The 20,644-nt window shown below is 47.1% G+C and overlaps 1 protein-coding gene across 1 annotated transcript in view; it reads right to left on the minus strand.

Annotated features, from left to right (window-relative positions):
- Window positions 1-20,644, minus strand: part of LOC112103091 — a 94,789-nt gene that overhangs the window by 38,391 nt on the left and 35,754 nt on the right. Inside the window, exons 6-7 of the mRNA XM_024194692.3 lie at window positions 16,780-16,971; window positions 3,350-3,432 (exon numbers count right to left, since the gene is read on the minus strand). Of these exons, the coding sequence (XP_024050460.1) occupies window positions 3,350-3,432; window positions 16,780-16,971 (275 nt within the window). The remainder of the gene's footprint in view (window positions 1-3,349; window positions 3,433-16,779; window positions 16,972-20,644) is intronic.

A 20,644-nucleotide genomic window follows, 5' to 3' on the forward strand; every position in this document is an offset into this window, starting at 1 on the left:
ATATCCCCATTTTTCCTCCAAAGACTGTTTATTAGGGCCTCAGGAAGGCAGTGGGTGGAATAATCCATCCTCTCATTATTTTGGTTCATTGATTGGTTCCGACACACCAATTTTGGTTCATTGATTTCCGACTCTCAACTCCTGTAATCGGTTACAATCTTAACAAAATCCTTCAGTGGTATTAGTAGACCCTTTCTGTTTAAAGAAATTCAGTCTCTCTGTCTCCTTCTCACATCTTTTCTTAACCAGTTTCATACAACAGATCATTGTGACAATTCAAGAAATTTTACCCACTTTTCACCAAGTAAGCTAACAAATAAAGGAGGCCTGCTAGACCACAATTATTACAACAGGTCCTGTGGGTCTGCTCCATCTACAGGACTTCTTGCCCCTCTTTCAAGTATTGGACAGCATTTGCCCTTTCTGGCAGCTGCCCTTAGAACCCCACTCCGAGAGGAGGGTGATACCAGTCAGCTCTGTGTTCTTGGAGAACCAGGATGCAGTATCCAGCCTGTCTGACTCATGAAAGACACACCCCCTCCCAGTCTCTGCTTGAACCAGAACCGATCAGAGAAAAGGCTTGCAGAGAGCAGTGAAGGGCATTGGGAGACACAGCTAGACCCCTCCTGACAAGGAGAACAAGATTAAGACATCTCCATTAGCATACAGAATGGAGAACAGAGACAGCTCCCCTAGCCTCATCTGCATGAAAGATGGGACAGGGAGACTTGTCCATTAGCAAACAGAATGGAGAACAGAGAATCACACTGAACTCTGGGACCAGAAAAGCAGGGAAGCACTGCATCATGGGGGATCTCTGCTCCAGATGTTAATGAACCTACACCTGCACACACCCAGCTCAGCAGTTATCAGACCAATTCTAGTAATGAATCCTTGATTGATATCCAAAATACTGAAGCAGCCTAATTGCATCATGAGCTCCCTGGAAGAAAACACCACCCATAGCCAAGAGTGATCAGCACCTATTGTCTAGCCTAAAGAAAACCCTTGAGTCATCAGTTTACCCATAAACAAATCTAGTGTTCTCCCTTGAACCATTGTTGTTTCTCTACAAAAACCCCTACCTATGTTCAAGTAAGTGTTCTGATGCATGGACCCAAACTCTGCATCAGTTCCACTGGGACTCCATCTCCTGACTGATCGTGCTCGGGGCTCTGCCTGTCTCCAGCACTCAGGACCCTGAGCTACCACCATCACCTGGGAACCCCGACCAGTTCAAGCCTCATGGAGTGGGTGAGATCCCTCCCTCTCTCTCTCTCTCTCCGTTTTCTTTTCTACCTCAGGTATTAACCTTTAATAATGTAACTGTTATGTTTGTTTAGCCCTCCTTGTATAGTTATCACTATTATTTAATAAATATATTTTATGGTTAAGCTGGTTGCTTCTCTCTCTCTCTCTAAACTTTACTCTTTTGTGTTTTTAGCTTCCCCATTTACTCTGCAGCAACGCTGTTTTTACCTAAGCTAAAGATCCCTGTAGCGCCCAAAAATACTGTGGGGTTTGCTCATCAAGTGGATTACTACCAGTTCAATTGTAATGTGAAAGTGGGGATAGGGACGTGCTGAACCTGTGGCATATAAGGGTGGCAGCTTGAAAGTGCTGCTTGACTCAGCCCATTGAGTCCAGGGACATATAAGGGGGTCAGCTTGAGAGTGCTGATTGACCCAGTCCACTCAGACTTGCTCTATTAGCGTGTGTGTGTGTGTGTTAGGGTGACCAGACGTCCCGATTTTATCGGGACTGTCCCACTATTTGCTTGTTTGTCCCGCGTCCCGACCGATGTTCGGTCGGGACACTGGACAAACAAACAATTTTGCCCTCCACTTCGGCGCACAGGAGGAGCTCTCGCCCCCCCCGCCCCGACTCCGCCCCCTCCTTCCCCCATTGGATCCCTCCCCAAATCCCCACCCCCAGCCCCGCCCCCTCACTGCCCCATTGGATCCCGAGCCGGGCCTGGGGAGGAGATGCCCCTGTGCAGCAGCCTGGGCACACAGGCTATGGCTGGCCGGGGCCGGGAGCACTGCAGTGCAGCGCGGAGGCTGCTCCAACCCTGCAGCCCACGGGGCAGCGCAGTCAGTCCGGGGGCAGCGCAGAGCGGGCAGGGCCCGAGTGGGCGGCGCAGCCCGGGGACATGGGCCGCCCGCCGGAGACACGCGGCGGAGAGGGGCTGCGGGGGCAAGACTTGTCCCAGGCGGGGCGGCCGGCAGACAGGGGCGAGAAGCCGGCCGGGGTCCCCCGAACCGATAAACCTCCCTGCCGCTGCCGGGGAGCCCCGCGCCTCTCCCGCTCAGCTGCGCTCCAGCAGCTCGCCCCGCCGCGAAGGAGCCACTGGAGCGCAGCCGAGTGGGAGAGGCGCGGGGCTCCCCGCCGGCGGCGGGATGCACCGCATGTGCCTGGGGCGGGCCTTGGGGGCGGGAGGCTCTGCGGGGAAGGCAGCGTGTGCGGCCGGGGCGCTGTGTGCGATCCGGCAGCGCGGCTGGGGCCTGCTAATGCCCCCGGCCCCTGCGAAACTGCTTTTTTTGTTTTTGCTCCGCCGCCGTTTTTGTTTTTTTTTGCCCCCCCCCCCTCCCCCCCCCCCCCCGCATCCCGATATTTCATCCCTGTGATCAGGTCACCCTAGTGTGAGTGTGTGTGTGTTCATCTGATTCTGGGGCTGGAGGAACCCAGCCCTAGGGAACCTAGGTCCTGCAGGACAGCTCCACTGGGAGGGGACTTGCAGAAGGGAGAAGTAGAGCTCCATATGAACACACAAGTGACACAAGCAGTACATTAATAGAATTACAGAACCCCCCCTCCCCAGAAGAGTAACCCTAATAAATGAGCATACCCAAAAGTAATGGGCACATCTGGTAACAAGGGACCAGTATGAAGGAGGCTCCATGCAAATACAGGCTGAATGCACTTTTTAATACATTTATCATTAGTTATCAGGGAACACTTATGTCACCCGAACCTCACTTTTGCAATCTCTTCACAGATGGACCCTGATCTATGGAGTGTCCTCCGCAGGATATGTAGTGGGGAAATATGGTGCCACAAAGGTCAGTACAGGAAAAAGGATATCCACATGTTGATCCTGGGGGGAAAGTTCCCCCAAAGAGATGCCATTAGGACTTCTTATTGGCTGGGGCGTCTGATGACACAGCTACTAGGAAAGAAATTAGGAACAAGGGCAAAGAAAAAGGCAACCCATAATGGAATAATGGTTAGGGTCTCTTCTTAGCAAAGAGTAAAGCAATAATAAGAAAATTAGCTTATCCTAACTTCAGCCATAAAAAAAATAAGTTGTTTTCTTCTCCTTGCAGTTGCCATGTGCACTAGTACTTACCTATCATAGAAATCATCCATTTTAGGACTATGGAAATCTTCTACATCAAAGAAATTTTTACTAGTTTTGTCCAGTTTATAAGCCTATTGAGAAGAAAAAAATGTAACTGTTGATAGATCATCATCAATAAATAAAAGTCTAATACAACAATCAGTGATATTTTGGGAGACGTGAGCAAGTTTGTATGGGCTGGGAAGCTAAGAGAATTAGGATTTCAAAAATCATTATTGATTTTGATGTATTTATTTGGGGGAGTGGATGGGTCAAGGAATCAGTCACAGGAAATTGGGCCAGTCTAGGTTGCCAGTCAAGGCTGTTCTTAGGCATATGCAGCATATGCGGCTGCATAGGGAACCTGAAAATTTAGGGCACCACTGGGTCTTAATGTCCACCCTCCCGGCTCTTCCTATCCCTGTTTTGACTCTTCCTGCAGGCTCCCACAGATAGCTGCTGCAGCCTGCTGACTCTTACTCTGGAGGGGATCTAGTAACTTAAAAGTGAAAAAGCCTTCCAGCCTGCCAGACCTATTAGCACAACATTGAACTGTTAAAGAGCCATTCAAGTGGTAATGAAGCCGTTTAATAGGCATTTGCCAACCCCCAGGTATATACTGTCAATTTCTGAATTTACTGACAAAAACAGTTATGCATTAATGTAATATTTACTCAGAACATGTTAGTCTACAGGACCTTAGTTTAAAATTTGCTTTAAAAATATTTCATTAGTGAGTTGGTGAAGATTAGAAAATCACATCTCTAAAAAATCCTTGCATAGATTTTTAGATGCACAATCATCTTCAGCCTTAAATGCTTGGATCTTCAGACATATAGTTTTTTAAATAAATCATTCAAAAGACCACCCTTATCTAAAATACACATTTTAATTTTAATTACCATAGTAAAAAAAAACTTGCTTCCAAAGTCTTCCTGTCCTTTTTGTCCATCCCTTTCTCCCTTCACCCCCCCCCCCCCCCATTCCCCCAGCTGAAGAAAGCCCTTAAACGGACAACACCCCTTTCCTTCCAGATAGCTGGACAAAGAGTTTCCCTTTCTTTACTTCTGACTATCTGATGAACTAGTTTTAAGAGAACCCTCCAGCAAAATCAGTACCAAGTAAGATATAAAATCCTTTGTTATGCTTAAAATCTTTGGAAACACATTTTTTAAAGTTGGTGAAATTTCATAAACATGTCTATTGTTATGGCGATCACACAAAGTAAATTAATGTTCCCTTTTTCTAAAAGCAATGAACATTGTTATGAACACACTAAACCTCTGTGACTGATTAATTTAAAATAATGTCTTTGTTTCAGTGAGTTAAATATGAAGTAATCTGGAATGATTACTTCATGAAGGTTTAAGAATACATTTAAAATATAAAATCAGCTTAGAAATACTGATTAAGAAAATGTAAAACAGAGAAGAGCTGCATCATGTATTCCATAATATTTAATGTTGTATTCAGCAAGACAGCTGACTCGCCCTTACTACAAAGTTTTTGCAAATAAATCTCTGACAAACTTTAGGGCATATCAAAAAAACTGTGACTGACATTTTTTATTCCCAAGTTTAGTGCTTTTAATTAGGTACCTTCTGCAAGTCCAGTCTTCACCATCTGGCATGCCGTGGAAAACATGCTCCATTTTCTTTAGAAAGAAATTGCAGAAGAGTGTTTTTTTCAAATGTCACTTGCTTCATTTGGGTTCAGGGATTTGGCTGGAAGGGGGTGAGCAGGGTGGGGGCAGGGAAAAGAGGAGGGAGACAGTGGGGAGAGGGCGGGGCCTGGGCGGAGTGGGGTGGGGCGTGGGGCGGAGCAGGAGTGGAGTATGGGTGGGGCCACAGGCAGAAGAGGTGGGTTGGGGAGCTAGCCTCCCCAACCGGCAGCTTCACCCACTACCCATGACAGCACGTAAGAGTGGGTTGGCTCCCGCAACCCAGCGTGCATTGCAATCTCCTTAGGCAGGGGCCATATTCACAAAGCCAAATGCGCCAGCGCCACGCATTCGGCGTGAGGGAGAGGATACGGCAGTCTCTGCGGGGAACTGTGAATCTCCACAGCCATGAGGCGGGCTGGGCGGCACATTATCCTTTGCTGCCTCGTCCCTTCCCCACCCCCGGGCTGCGAGCCCGGACTGCTGTCAGGTATAGGCACACCAGTTTAATAATACTGTGTAGGGCCCCATAAATCCTAAGGACAGCCCTGTTGCCAGTTATGATGCAGCCCATGTCAGCAGTGATTAAAAGTTGTTTCCATGCGAAGGCTGTTTGGTGGCCTGTGGAGATCAAGTGATAGCCTCTATCCACACAAATCCCCACTATAAATTGGCACTTTTGGCAGCCTCCGCAGAGGCGCCAAGGATTGGTAAATACGGAGATTGAACTATCCTTTCTTTCCCAGACGTGGCCCCTCCAGGGCAAGGTTCAAACACATTGACATGGCAGTTTCAGGAAACTTGCACTACTGTCTATGTTGCATCTGTTCTGTGGAATAATGGGGGACTGTGTTCCCCACGGCTGAGAATCCAGCTCTATACTCACACAAAACATTTAAAACAAAGTGTTCGTTTACTGTTACTAATTGTACACTAATTACTACAGTATTTAGCACACGTTCTTATAGTGCAAACAGCAGCCTTCAAGATTACAAGCACTCTAGCAAATGAATCTGAAACACCTGAATTGTAAGAATTTAGTGATTAGACGTGTCATACACAGATTTTATACACTTCCTTCCTCTCACAAACAATTTGTCAAATATTTACAAACATAGAAGAATAAAAGAGAAACTGTTTCGTTCTACAGGAAGAGAGAGATATAAACTTCAGATGCCAATGGTGATGGTTTAGGCTCTAATCCAACAAAGCACATAAGTACGTGCTCAATTTAAAGCACATGGTTAATCACATTGAAGTCAGTGGGATCACTTGTGCTTAAAATTCAAGCACATGCTTTAGAGCTTTGCACACTCAGGGCCTTACTTTAGGGTCTAACTATCAAGCCTGTTTTAGCAAAATTCCTTGGAATCGCATGTTCAAATCCCATCCAGCAGAGTGACCTCAGCCATTCAGTTTCCCAAGAGAGAGAAACTGAATTTCACGCAGTTTGTTGTGTCTGGGTTGTACTGGTGACTCCAAAACTGAGATCTTGTTTGCTCTGCATAGATGTTAAAGAACCAGTGGTACTTTTTGTAATGGCAGGGATTTATCCTGATGTCAGGCAGCATGCTTTCTCATGATTCTAAAAACTACTTTAAATCACTTATGCATATAGCAAAGGAAGTAGAACCTTTGATAAGTCTGTGCGCTAAACTTGGGTACAATTTTCAAAACTGTCTAAATGACATTGCCCCGGTCTACACTAGAGTTAGGTCAATGCAAGGCAGCTTACATTGAGCTAACTCAAAATGTCACTCCCACCTATGTAACTCGTCTGCTACACCAACTTAACTCCACCTCAGTGAGAGATGTAGCACTTAGGTTGTTGTAGTTAGGTTGACACAATGTCAGTGTAGACACTGTGTTACTTAGGTCAACTTTAGTGGCTTCCAGGAAGTGTCCAGCAATGCCCCACCTTGACCACTCTGGTCACTGTTTTGAACTCTGCTGTCAAGAGGCCAGATACACAGATACATGCCCTCCCCTTTAAAGACCTACAAATTCTGAAATTCCATTTCCTGTTTGCCCGGTGTGGAGAGCTCACCTAGCAACTGTCAAGCATGCCTAGCAACTGCCCAGCTGACCATGCCAGCTTCATGCTACAGGAGTGTACCCAGAAGGTGTTGGATCTCCTGGATCTCTGGGGAGAAGAGGCTGTGCAGGCACAACTTTGATCCAGCTGTAGAAAAGTTGATATCACCCAGCAGATTGCTCAGGGCATGGAGGAGAAAGGATACAAGAGGAACCTATAGCAGTGCCACATGAAAGCCAAGGAGCTGCGGCAGGTGTACCAGAAGACAAGGGAGGCTAACACTTGCTCTGGTGCAGAACCACAGACACGCCACTTTTACAAAGAGCTGTATGCCATCCTTGGCAGAGACACCTCTCCCCCGCCCCAAAGCCCCATGGATACTTTGGGGGAGCAGGAGTCACAGCCCTCCCCTCCCCCAGGAACAGTGATGAGGAGGAGGGGACTGTAGTGGGGCGGCTCCCCCACTCCAGTGGAAAAAGGGTTAGTCAGCCCTGGGAGAAGGTTGTGGTTGAAAGCCGCTAAGCTGGGCTGACTGGGGAAGCGGCCACAGCTGGGCCACGCCCCAATCAGGCCACAGCTGGCCTGTATAAAAAGGCTGTGAGCCAGAGGCCCAAAAGAAGTCTCTCTCCAGGCTGGGAGAGAGCAGGGCCTGGCTACCTGCAGAAAGGGTACTGGGAGTGAAGTAGGGCTGGGGAGAACCAGAGGAGCAATGTACTGCTTGCAAATTGTGTGGGTCAAGGGGCGTGAGTTCAGTATACTAAGTTTCCATTTATCTTGTGAATAGTAGCTCTGTGCATTGTATCTTTTGCAACCAGAAATGTGGCCTTGAGGGTCTCGCCATCCACAATGGCGGAGCAACTCCTCCAGATAAGGAGGAGAAAGAAGAGGATGGCGGATGACATATTCAAAGATACCCTGCAAGCCTCTGCTGCTTCAAATACCAAGCACAGGGCTTGGAGGATCACCCATGCAGACAGCAGGGGCAGGGATAAAGCGGAGAGGAGAAAGGCACAGAGAAAGGAGAGAGATGTGTAGCAGGAGATACTACCGCATCTCAAGCAGCAAACAGATATGTTGCAGACTCTTGATGGCCTTCAGCTTCAACAGACCCGTGCTCACCTCCCTCTGAAGCCCATTCCATGTGGTGTGTATGGCCACTACATTACCCCTACCATTCCACCCCAGGGGAGAGTACAGGCAATCACAACTGCACATATACTGACCTATGAAAGACGCAGTTGGTGTATGTGTATGGGAAATGGAAATGATTGTTCTTTCCCCTGTATTTATAAAGTTCCATTCAGTTATAAATGTGTCTGTTTGCATAGGTTTGGAATAAAAGTCTATTTATGGAAACTTAATTCATTTTATTAGCTCACAATATATGCTGGCTGGGGCTGACATCATTCACAGATAATAGCAATAGGTGCATTTGCAATGTTATAATGCCAGGCACAGCACGCTACAGCAACACATATTACCATGACTCACTATTAAAATGATCTTTCAAAGCCTCCATGAGCCGAATAGCTTCACATTGAGCTCTTCCTATAACCCTGGTATCCAGCTGCTCAAAATCAGCAGACAGCCATTCCACCTCCTCCCTGGCAGAAATTTTTCTCCCATTGCTTCACAGATATTATGAAGGACACAGCAGGCAGCTATAACCATTGGGAAAATTTTTTCACTGAGGTTCAATTTCATGAGTAGACAGTGCCAGCGGCCACTCAAAGTAAAATTAAGTCTCACTCATGATCTCGCGAGAGAACTCAAATGTCAGGGGTTTGGGTTTTTTTCAGCCATGACACAAATGTGTTTCCAGTCAAACAGGAGTTACCTCACTCTAAACAAAGGAAAAAACGGTTACTCACCTTCTTGTAACTGTTGTTCTTCGAGATGTGTTGCTCATGTGCATTCCAATTAGGTGTGCGTGCGCCACTTGCACAGTCCTCAGAAGGTTTTTCCCCTAGTAACACCTGTCAGGTCGGCTGTGGAGCCCCCTGGAGTGGCACCTTCATGGCGGTGAATATAGGTCCCTGTCGACCCACTGCCTCCTCAGTTTCTTCTTGTCAGTTACTCCGACAGAGGGGAAGGCGGGTGGATTTGGAATGGACATGAGCAACACATCTCGAAGAACAGTTACGAGAAGGTGAGTAAACTTTTTTTTTCTTTGAGTGCTTGCTCATCTCGATTCCAATTAGATGACTCCCAAGCCCTACCCAGGAGGTGGGGTCGGAGTGCATGGAATCGCTGACCTGAGCACCGCTCTGCCGAATGCTGCATCATCTCTGGCGTGCTGGGTAATTGCGTAATGAGAGGTGAAAGTGTGAACTGAGGACTACATCACCACCCTGCAGACCTGCTGTATCGGGACCTGGGCCAGGAACGCCACCGAGGAGGCCTGCGCTCTTGTGGAATGTACCGTTAGTGCAGGGGCCGGTACTTTGGCTAAATCATAGCATGCCCGGATACAGGACGAGATCTACAATGAGATCCTCTGCAACAAGACCAGGAGTTCTTTCATCCAGTCTGCGACTGCCATGAACAGCTGGTTCGACTTACACAACGGCTTTGTGCGTTCAATGTAAAAGGTGCTCGAACATTCAGGGAGTGTAGCCTTTGTTTTTGGCTATCCGCGGGAGGCTTAATGTAAAAGACTGGCAGAAAAATGTCCTGGTTGGAGTGGAATTGGAATACAATCTTTGGGAGAAAAGCCGGGTGAGGCCTAAGCTGCATCTTGTCCTTATAGAAAACGATGTAAGGAGCAGCGGTGGTTCCAGGCACCAGCGCTCCAAGCGCGTGCCTGGGGCGGCAAGCCGCGGGGGGCGCCCTGCCGGTCCCTGCGAGGGCGGCAGTCAGGCCGCCTTCGGTGGCTTGCCTGCGGGAGGTCCGCCGGTCCCACGGATTCGGCGGCAATTTGGTGGCGGGTACGCCGAAGCCACGGGACCAGCGGACCTCCCGCAGGCATGCCACTGAAGGCAGCCTGCCTGCCGTGCTTGGGGCGGCAAAAAAGCTAGAGCCCCCCCTGGTAAGGAGGGTCGGAGGTGAGGGCTTTAAGCTCCGATACCCACATTGCCGAGGTATTGGCGACTAGGAAGGCCACCTTCCATGACAGGTAGAGCAGCGAACAAGTTGCCAGGGGTTCAAACGGGGGCCCCATTAGTCTGGAAAGGACTAGGATGAGGTCCCACATCGGGATTGGTTGTCTGATCTGTGGGTATAGCCTGTCTAGACCCTTCAGGAAACAGCTAACCATTGGGTTGGCCAAGACAGAACGCCCAGCCGCTCCTGGGTGGAAGGCACAGATGGCTGCCAGGTGTACCTTGATGGATGATGCCACTAGGCCCTGCTTTTTTTAAGTGCAGTAGGTAGTCCAGGATAAGCGGTATGGACGCCTGCATTGGAGGAGCGTGACCCTGAGAGCACCAGATTGCAAACCTTTTCCACTTGGCCAGGTAGGTAGTCCTGATAGAAGACTTCCTGCTACCAAGTAAGATCTCCCTAACAGACTCAGAGCGTATGAGCTCCATAGGGTTTAGCCATGAAGCTTCCAAGCTGTGAGGTGAAGAGACTCAAGATCAGGATGGTGAAGGTGACCATGGTCTTTGGTGATCAGGTCCGGGACCAAGGGCAATGCGATTGGGGCATCCATCGACAGCTCCAGGAGCATGGTGTACCAGTGCTGGCAAGGCCATGCCAATGCTACCAGTATGACCACCACCTTGTCCCTGCAGATCTTGAGCAGAAGCTTGTGGATGAGTGGAAATGATGGGAACGCATACCACAGATGGTCTGTCCAGGGGAGGAGAAACACATCTGAAAGGGAGCCCGGACCGTGATTAGGAAGGAGCGGAATTGAGGGCACTTTCTGTTGCTCCTTGTGGCAAACAGGTCAATTGGGGGAACTCCCCACCTCCGGAAAATGCTGTGTGTCACATCCGAGCGGATGGACCATTCGTGATTGTGGAAGGATCTGCTGAGGTAGTCTGCCAGCTCATTCTGAGACCCTGGGAGGTAAGATGCTTCCAGGTGAATACAGTAGGCTATGCAGAAGCCCCACAGCTTGAGGGCTTCCTGACATAGGAGAGAGGAACGAGCCCCATCCTGCTTATTTATGTAAAACACTGCAGTTGTGTTGTCCATCATGACCCCCATGCAATTGGGCTTGGAAGGTTTGGCATGCCTGTTGGTCCTCAACTCCTTGACGTTGATGTGGAGTGAGAGCTTGTCCTGCGACCAGAGACATTTCATCTGTAGTTCTCCCTGGTGAGTGCCTCATCCCAGCGCTGAGGCATCTATTACCAGAGATGGAGAGGGCTGGGGCTTGTTGAAGAGGACTCTCTGAGCCACCAGTGTAGAGGCTCGATAACCTGCACTGGAAGGGTGACCACTGTGTCCAGGCTGTCGCGCCCCAGATGGTAGGCCGACACCAGTCAAGCTTGGAGAAGCCTGAGCCTCAGCCTCGTGTGCTGAACCACATATCTTCATGTGGCCGAGGAGCCTCAAGCAGCCCCTTGCCTTGGTAGTAGGGTACCATCTGAGGCTTTGTATGATGTCCGTCATTGCCCAGAAACGAGCTTCCAGCAGGGATGCCCTGGCCTGGCTTGAGTCCAACACGGCTCCTATAAACTCTACCCTCTGTGTCGGGGATAGAGTTAATTTGTGCTTGTTGAGTAGGAGACCCAACCTGTCGAAATTGGACCTCACGAAGCTGACTTGTGCCTCCACTTGGTCCCTGGAACGCCCCCTGCACAGCCAGTCGTCAAGGTGCGGGTATGCCTGCACCTGCGTCCAGTGGAGGAAGGCAGCCACAACCGACATGCACTTGGTGAACACTAGTGGTGCCATAGACAGGCCGAAGAGGAGGACCATAAATTGGTAATGGTTGTGGTTGACCATGAACCTGAGGAAACATCTGTGGGCAGGATGTATCGAGATGTGGAAGTACACATCCTTGAGGATGAGGGCGGCGTACCAGTCTCCTGGATCCAGAGAGGGGATAATCGTATTTAGGGAAACCATGCAGAACTTCAGCTTTTTCATGAAGCTGTTGAGGCCTCGCAGGTCGAGGATGGATCTTAGATCCCCCTTTGCTTTGGGGATTAGGAAATAACGGGGGCAGAATCCCTTGCCCCTAAGCTCCTGAGGAACCTCCTCCACTGCCCGAGTCGAGGAGCATTTGGGCCTCCTGTATAAGGAGATGCTCATGAGAAGGGTCCTTGAAGAGGGATGGGGAAGGGGCGGTGGGAGCAGAATTTGAGAGAATATCCCACTTTTACTGTGCTTGGTCCCAGATAACATCAGACCACTGGGTCCTTTGCACAATAGAACTGGGGACAGATGGTTCAGGAAACCGGGATGAGGATCCGGTACGTCGACTGGTGCGCCGTCCTCGGGTGCAACTTCAAAAGGCCTGCTTAGAGCCTGACGAAGACTGGTTGAAGAACAGTGCCACGGTATCAACAGTGCTGGGGAATGGAGATGGAGACCAGTGCCGTGGGAGCGGAGCTGTGAGGAGCAAAGCCTGGGGGGTGGTGATCTCCTCATCATCGCTCCGGAGCCAGAGGTCTATCCCGACTGGCAGGGGACTGTGGAGCCATCATGGCAATCAAGTCCTGAGCGGCCTCAAAAGTGTCTGGGGTGGAGGGGAGTTATAGGTCCTCCACCTGGTACTCATGCTCAGGAGAATCCACTGGCACTGGACTCGACGGCCCCTCTTGCAAGGCTGAAGTTGACGATGCCAGCTCCTGTGCTGTCGGCGCCAGGTGCTCCTGTGTAGGACGCACTCCGGAAGCACTGTCCGATGCGGCAGCTCTCGGTGTGGGTAAGCGCCCCCATCTGTGCCGCTTATGCAGCATTAGGGAATGAGAGCAGTGCCACGCTGCCTTCGGTGCTGGGGAACGTCAGAGCCGAGTGTCTCTATGGCCAGAGTCCTTCCTCGGCGCTGTCTCATGCACAGAGGCCGGGGCACTCCACACGGAGGAGCTCGGTGCCAGATCCTGCCAGCCCGGGGCTGGTTGAGGATGAAGAGCTGTCTCCATCAGGATCTGTTTGAGCCTGAAGTCCCGCTCCTTCTTCATCCTTGGACGGAACCCTTTGCAGGTCTTGCACTGGTCTGTTTGGTGCGCCTCCCCCAGACACTTGAGACAAGAGTCATGGGGGTCACCTGCTTGCATGGGCTTATGGGAGGTTCCGCGTGGCTTAAACCCTTGGGATCGAGGCATGCCCCAAACCCCAAAGGGGAACAGGAAAGCCCCCACTCCTATAACTGACAAACACTAAGAACTTTAACTATTTACAAAAACTAAGCTAAGACTACAAACTAGGGGAGCACTTGTGAGAGCAAGCAACTGCAGTTCCAATGACCGTCACTGGCGGTAAGAAGGAACTGAGGAGGCAGCGGGTTGGCAGGCACCTATATTCAGTGCCATGAAGGCGCCACTCCAGGGGACTCCACAGCCAACCCGACGGGTGCTGCTAGGGGAAAAACCTTCCCACGACTGTGCAGACAGCACACGCACACCTGATTGGAATGGACATGAGCAAGCACTGGAAGAAGAATGTGGTTTCTCCTTCCAAAGTACTTTGAAAGACAATGAGAATTAATTTACATATCAGATAAACAAAGCTATCAAGCTAACATGAGACATTGTTGCTACACCCCAGCAGGGAAGAGAAACTTCATCTGAGACAGAAGGAGGGAGATTCCATTAAGCCATGGAATCAAACGAAAAAAAAATCCTGACATTTGAGAGTTATAAAAGTGAGGCTTAAGGCTGCAGAGGGGCTGCAGAAAGGTGAGTGCTGACAGAGTGGGTAGGCTGTATTGATGGCTGGTTCCGAGCAGATGAGGTGAGTGCTGGGAGGGTGAACTGAGGGCAGTGGGGGTCGATGGGGTAGGCCGGCTGAACTGACGGGGTGGTGATGACAGGGACTGGGGGACTGAACTGGGGGGGTCGAATTGAGTGGGGTTGGGTGGAAAGAGAATTAATGGGGGACTGGGAGACAGGATTAATTGCTGGACGGGAGATGGGAGATATGGGGGGGGAAAGGAGAACTCCTGCAGCAGGAGCCAAAAATCACCTTATCCAGCACATGTGGGAGAGTGGGCAACACTGTCACATGCACATGCCCTGGGGATGGACAGGGGGAGTTCAAAAATCAAGAGACTGACCTAAAAAACACAATATCATTCTTTTTTTAAAAATGTCATGATTTTTGGGCCAATCACATGATTTTGGGGGGGTCTGACTCATGATTTTTGATCTCTTGGAGTAGGCAATATTGTAGGAGCAACACAGCTATAACAACACTGCATATAAGTGTCTTAGGCACTTCTGAAAATGTTATCCTGTGATTTGGATACAGACCCAACTTCAATTTCTAAACTAAAACAAACAGATTTACACAGTGCGTCATCCAAAGAATTTACACCTAGTACAAATTATAGTGAAAGAAAACTAGGGTTCTGCCCTAAGAATGCTAAAGAAATGGGGGGGGGGGGGAATCAGCAGAGGGTTAATCCTCAACTATCAAATCAAATAAGAGCACTTCTCTTAATGTGGTATGCTGTGATGGAACTGACATGTTTGATACTTAACAGATCATTTCCTTTACTTTGTGGGCTTGAGCACATATCTTTAACATTCCTTTAATGCTATTTTGCTAAATGAGTTACATTGCACATATCATGCTCAGTAAATGTAAGTCTACATATAAAAATGTTACCCATTTTCAATGCAATGCATTTTAAAAATATATTACATTTTCTATGCTTTCCTCCCCCCTCCTTTTATAAATAGTCCAGTATTCATCTCCTGGTCTCCTCTTTGATATCTCCTTTCCATTGTTCAACTGTTTTCTGAATTCAAATTTGAATATCACTTCTATGCAGATAACATTCAACTGCAGATCCCTTTTACTGCTTTGGCTGTTTACTATCAGCCTGTATTAACCTCATCATTTCTTTGTTCCATTATAATTTACTTCTATTCAACATTTCAAATATTTATACTCCACAAATTCTCTATAAGAACAGTCTCTGTCATTTTGCTCCTCTTCAAAAATCAAGACTCACCCCCAGTTCTTAGGAACTTAGATTCATCCTCAGTCCTCTTATCTTCCACCTTTCCTAACTCTGTAAGTATTCCTCCCATCTCCTCTGAAACGACTTCCACAACAGAAAATATTTTGACCACTCCTTGGAAAAAAACTCATATTCAAGTTTTTATCTCCCTTTGCCTAGTATCATTTAATCTTTTATGTTCTCTCTAAATCCCAACTTTCCAGAGTTTAATCAGTTCAAAAGGTAGTGACTCATCACACCAATGCATCCTGCAAATGATCACTGATTTCCTATCCGCTTCAGAATTTAAGAAAGAAAAAAATCTCCTTTGAAGAGCTACATTCACCACAGGATCAACAATGGCTTCCTTCTTCTTTTTGAGATGGTCGTGCCAGTGAAAAAACCTATAATCTCTTGTCAGCCAAGGACACCTGTCATGGTGTCTGTAGACCCCATCCTGGTTCAGCAGTCAAAAGGTAACAAAGCACCTGCCTGCTCAGCCAGAGCTGACTAACAGTCCCACAGCAGCTGTAAGGACAAAAGGGCTGCAAAGTAAGAGGGGTGGCTTCTAGAGAGGCAGTGGGACTGCCGAGACAATCTCTCCAGTAGACTGTGAAAAACTGTCTGAGAAGCCAACACTCCAAAGAAGGCGATGCAGAACAAGAGGCTGAGGAAGCCTACAGAGGAGGAGAGGTAGGAAGCAGTTCAGGTAGCAGCAAGGGACTGAGAAGGACTGGTTCCGGATGTTCCAAACAAGGACCCTGAGCCGGAACCCTGAGCCTGGGTTCCTCTACCTATTCCAGCCAGTAACTTTTGGAGACAGCCCTAAAGTTAAAGCCAGGAGACCTAGGGCTGATTAACCCCTTCTAGAGCCATGGAATTTCTAATTCCCTACCATTCTGAAGGGGACAGACTACTGAGAACCCAGCCAGAAGGGGTTGAGTCATAACAAGGACTTGACAAACATGGAATTGGGTGTGGTGGCATAAGGGGTATGGAGCCAGGTTGGTGTAGCTCCTCATTTTGCCACAAGGGAGCACTAACAGACAAAGACCCCATATTACAACACCATAGTAAGTAAAGTGCAGTTCAAAAAGTGGATGGTGCTGCCCAGAAAAGTGGTGGGGCCAGGAATGAGAATTCAATATATCCCACTCAGCAGTGATTATATATTTCCTTTTTATATAACTGTTCTGTTCTATGTCAGTTCTTATACCATGGCTCCCTGTTGCAGTATCTTCTACTAATGCATTAAGTGACATAATTAATATCTGTCACATGTTGTTTGTTCTCTCATCTTCTCCCTGGGGAAAGAATATGTGTGGATAGTGGAGCATTTCATTTTTGGTAGGGTTTGTTTGTTTTTTAGAACCAAGTAGTAGTAGCTACTGCAGAGAAGAGGCAGAATCAGGACTGAAAGGTGGGAAGGGCGATGCTCTATCTTAAGCAGTCAACAATATGAAAAAGTCCTTGATATCAGAGAGAGGTCAGATCAAGTGCAAAATCTGTAACCAAAACTACGTGGGACCAAATTCAGCCTCAGAATTAGCACTGACAGCAATAAAAGCTACACCTGCTTACATCACGGCTGATTTCGGTCCCATGTCTGAGCCACAGTCTTTTTTTTTTTTTTTTTAAACACAGTATGAGACAGATAAGTTAAACCAGATGTCATTTACCTTTTCATGATCTTTATTCTTCACTAAAGACTGTGTACCCTCTGTTGCCATAAGAGAATTTTTAATAATTCCCTTTATGATCAAAGTGGAAATATGAGATGGCTTTAGCTTCTGGCTACAGTTTAAATCAAAAAGCGCTCTCTTCTTTTCTTTCACTGTGTTCCAAACAAGAGCTCGAACACAATATACATCCTGGAAAATAGAAAGAGTAACAGTGAGTTCAGTTTGCTATATCCTGGAAGACCACTCAGGACTAAATTATGGCTGCACTAAAAAAGAGCATAGGAACAAGGGGCCTCTCCTTCCAACTTCTCTGTAGTTAAGGGGTCTGAGGTAGCACAGCTAGTTAGTTATTGCCAGCGGATGGTATATGTCTGGGCAGAATAGGGAGGTATGATGCAATACTAACACCATAGTAAAAGTAGTTGCACAATGCACTCCTCACAGCACCTCTGGATACATTATGCCTTACAAAGTTACTCTTGCTCAGGTGTTGCATCTACTCCTCTCATTCTCTGTATGGCTATGCCTTTATGAGGCATAATTTTGCTTGCAGCCGACTACTGCATAAAAGTTGTACTAGAGCCTTAGAGTTCTTATGAACACTTCTGTATGTCACCATTGTTTGAATTTTACTACACAGTGTGTACTAACCCTTCACTAATGATAAAAGTTTTTAAAAAACTGTGGGAAACCATCTCATTAACAGCAAGGTATAGTGGAAGTATGAACAGCTGATCTCTGGCTGAAACACAGACCAGATCTGTTCTCTAAGGCAATCAGAATGAAGCGGGTCACTGATGATGACACAGCAAGCAACGGTCACTGCAGCAACATCCATCAAATACATTAATTACCTACCAAAAGAATGTAAATAACAGAAATAAATTGTAACAAAATATTTTCCCAAGACCAATGTCTCTTGTTTTAAAAATAAAACTTCCGGCTTTGCTGTGATAGTTATAAAGAAGCAACAGACCATATAGAAAAGTGCCATCTGATAACAGTAAAGCAAGGTGAACAATTATATATACTGCTATTGATTGGCTAAGAATTATGCACACAGCTAATCTGTGCTAAAACACAAAGTTTTTGTTACCCCATTTCTCCCCTTATGTGTTCCCTGGACTTGTTTGTTCCATCCACATGTTGTTATATTTGTCTTTCAGACTGCAAGCTCTTTGGGGTAGGGACTGTCATTAGCTATTTGTTTGTACAGAGCCTAGCACAAAGGGGCCCTATTTGGTTAAGGCCTGTGTGATCCTAAGAGCCCCTCAATGCTCACTGGCAGAGGGCCAACACACTGCTGTTATAATATGTACCTAAAGGTGTCATGGAAGGAATCATATGTAAACTGATGATGCACTGGTCCTGAAAATTATTGTGGGATGTTTCTATGGGTTGTATGTGTGTGCTGGAAATATGTTCTTAAAGTGTGTTTGGGAGGCAGTGACTGCACCAAGCCTGGACATGTGACTTGCTCAGGTGACTACAAACTCCATCTTGTTCCTGTGACATTGCACAGAAGAACAAAGGGGTTTCCACCAACAAGAGAGAGAATATAAAAGGCCCCGGAAGCCTCTCCATTTTGTCTTCAGCTGGCTCAAGAGATGGCCTCTCCACCCCCAAGAGATGCCTGAAAGAAACTGGAACAAAGAACAGTAACTACGGGGGTGCAAGTGATTGCTGGACCCAGACTAGGACGGAGTCCAGTATGTGAAAGAAGCTTTTGGGAACATCTTTGAGGGTGAGATTTCATCTGTAATCAGTTTCTTAATGTATTAAGCTTAGACTTGTGTGTTTTATTTTATTTTGCTTGGTAACTTACTTAGGGCTGGTCTTCACTACCCGCCCGGATCGGCGGGTAGAAATCGATCTCTCGGGGATCGATATATCGCGTCTCGTCGGGACGCAATAATCGATCCCTGAATCGACGCGCGTACTCCACCAGCCCAGGTAGGAGTAAGCGCCGTCGACGGGGGAGCCGCAGCGGTCGATTTACCGCCATCCTCACAGCGGGGTAAGTCGGATCAGCTACGTCGAATTCAGCTACGCTATTCCTGTAGCTGAATTTGGGTATCTGAAATTGATTCCCCCCCCCACACACCCCCGTAGTGTAGAAGTAGCCTTAGTTCTGTCTGTTATTACTTGGAACCACTTAATAAAATCACTTTTGTTTCTTATTGAACCTAGAGTAAGTAATTAGTACCTGGGGGAGCAAACAGCTGTGCATATCTCTCTATCAGTGTTATAGAGGGCGGACAATTTATGAGTTTACCCTGTGTAATCTTTATACAGGGTAAACCAAATTTATTTGGGGTTTGGATCCCATTGGGAGTTGCGTGTCTGGGTGCTAGAGACAAGAGCACTTCTTAAGCTCTTTTCAGTTCATTCTGCAGCTTTGGAGTGCGTGGTTCAGACCCTGGGTCTGTGTTGAAGCAGACTGGCGTGTCTGGCTCAAACTGGCAGAGAAAACAGGCTCAGAGGTAGGCTCAGCACATCAGGTGGCAGTCCCAAATGGGTCTCTGTGACCGAACCTGTCACAAACATATTCTTGTTTTATTACAAAACCATGTCAGTGCTGTATATTAAAGTGTAGTGTGAGTCTTCAATTAACCTAACAGGCTGGTTTTTATTTAATTTCCATGATGGAATGATGTCCCTTGCAGCTGTCCTGGACCACACTTTCTTTGTGATATAAACTGATAAATGATTTGTCAAAATAACTTGCTCAAATGTGTGTATTTTAAAATAACAATTAGAGAATAGTAATATCTTGCTTTGGTTTCACACTAATCTTCTTTTACTTCACACCTAAAGGTTTGTCTCATCATAATTTCCTGCTTTATATTGATAGTTTAAGGTGGGTGTCAGGATACTGGTCACACTTAAATAAGGGACTTTTTCCATCCTATTTTTGAACAGAATTGCAAACTGTTTGCTTTGCAAATACTTCCAGAAGGGAAATACCTGTCATTTTGAGTACTTTCTAATACCTTTTCTACCATAAGTGCTCTGTCTCTTTAGAGCAAACTTAATAATTTCTGTGAATGTCCGGTGAGAGGGAGACGTCGCTGGGGAATTCAGGAACTGAGGTTTCACTGATTGTTACCTGCAAGGTTTAGATTGGTACAGTCTAAAAGAAGCAGACAGACTGGTGTATCAGAGAGCTGACAAAGCTTAGCAGCAGCTAAACTCTCATTTGCTGAGGCATAGGGGTAGCAGAGAGGCTTCCAGTTCTGGGTATCCTGAACAGAATGTCTCAGCCTATAGGTGCTACCATAAGATAAATGTTAAATAACAAATATTAATAATACTCCTTAAAAACATTCTGTACTATTAAAGTGGCCTTGATTCTGTGAGAGCAGTACGTGGAAGAACTGCACGATTGGGCCCATTGTTGCTTAAGTAAAAGTGACATTGCTCCAGCTCAGTTTTAAAATATTGACCTATATAGAGACATTTTCCAAAATACCACTCAATTTGTCACTTAAAATATTCCCAAAATTTTACACAAATACCTCCCAAATGTAAAGTCACTATTTAAAAAACAATGCTGCATGGAGGCACATACTAAGATGCAGGCTCTTTCATATATATAACATTTGACAGCTCCTACACCAAAAAGCTAGGGCCCAGTACCACAAGGGTACTTAAGCATTGCAAAGCCTAGCTTTTAGGCCCTTAGAAAAATCACAGGGGCAACATTGCAATCCACGAAGTCTGAGTTAGGTGCTTAGACTCCTTGTACAATGAATGGGGAAAGAGAGGTGCTTAAGAATGAAATCCATACAAGCCAGTACACTTGTACTGCCTAAACTAGCCAATGGGAGATGCTGAGGAAAGGGGTTTGTCCTAAACCCTA

The sequence above is a fragment of the Terrapene carolina genome, unplaced genomic scaffold, assembly GCF_002925995.2.
Source record: "Terrapene carolina triunguis isolate 2854851 unplaced genomic scaffold, T_m_triunguis-2.0 Scaffold68, whole genome shotgun sequence".
Lineage (NCBI taxonomy): Eukaryota > Metazoa > Chordata > Testudines > Emydidae > Terrapene > Terrapene triunguis.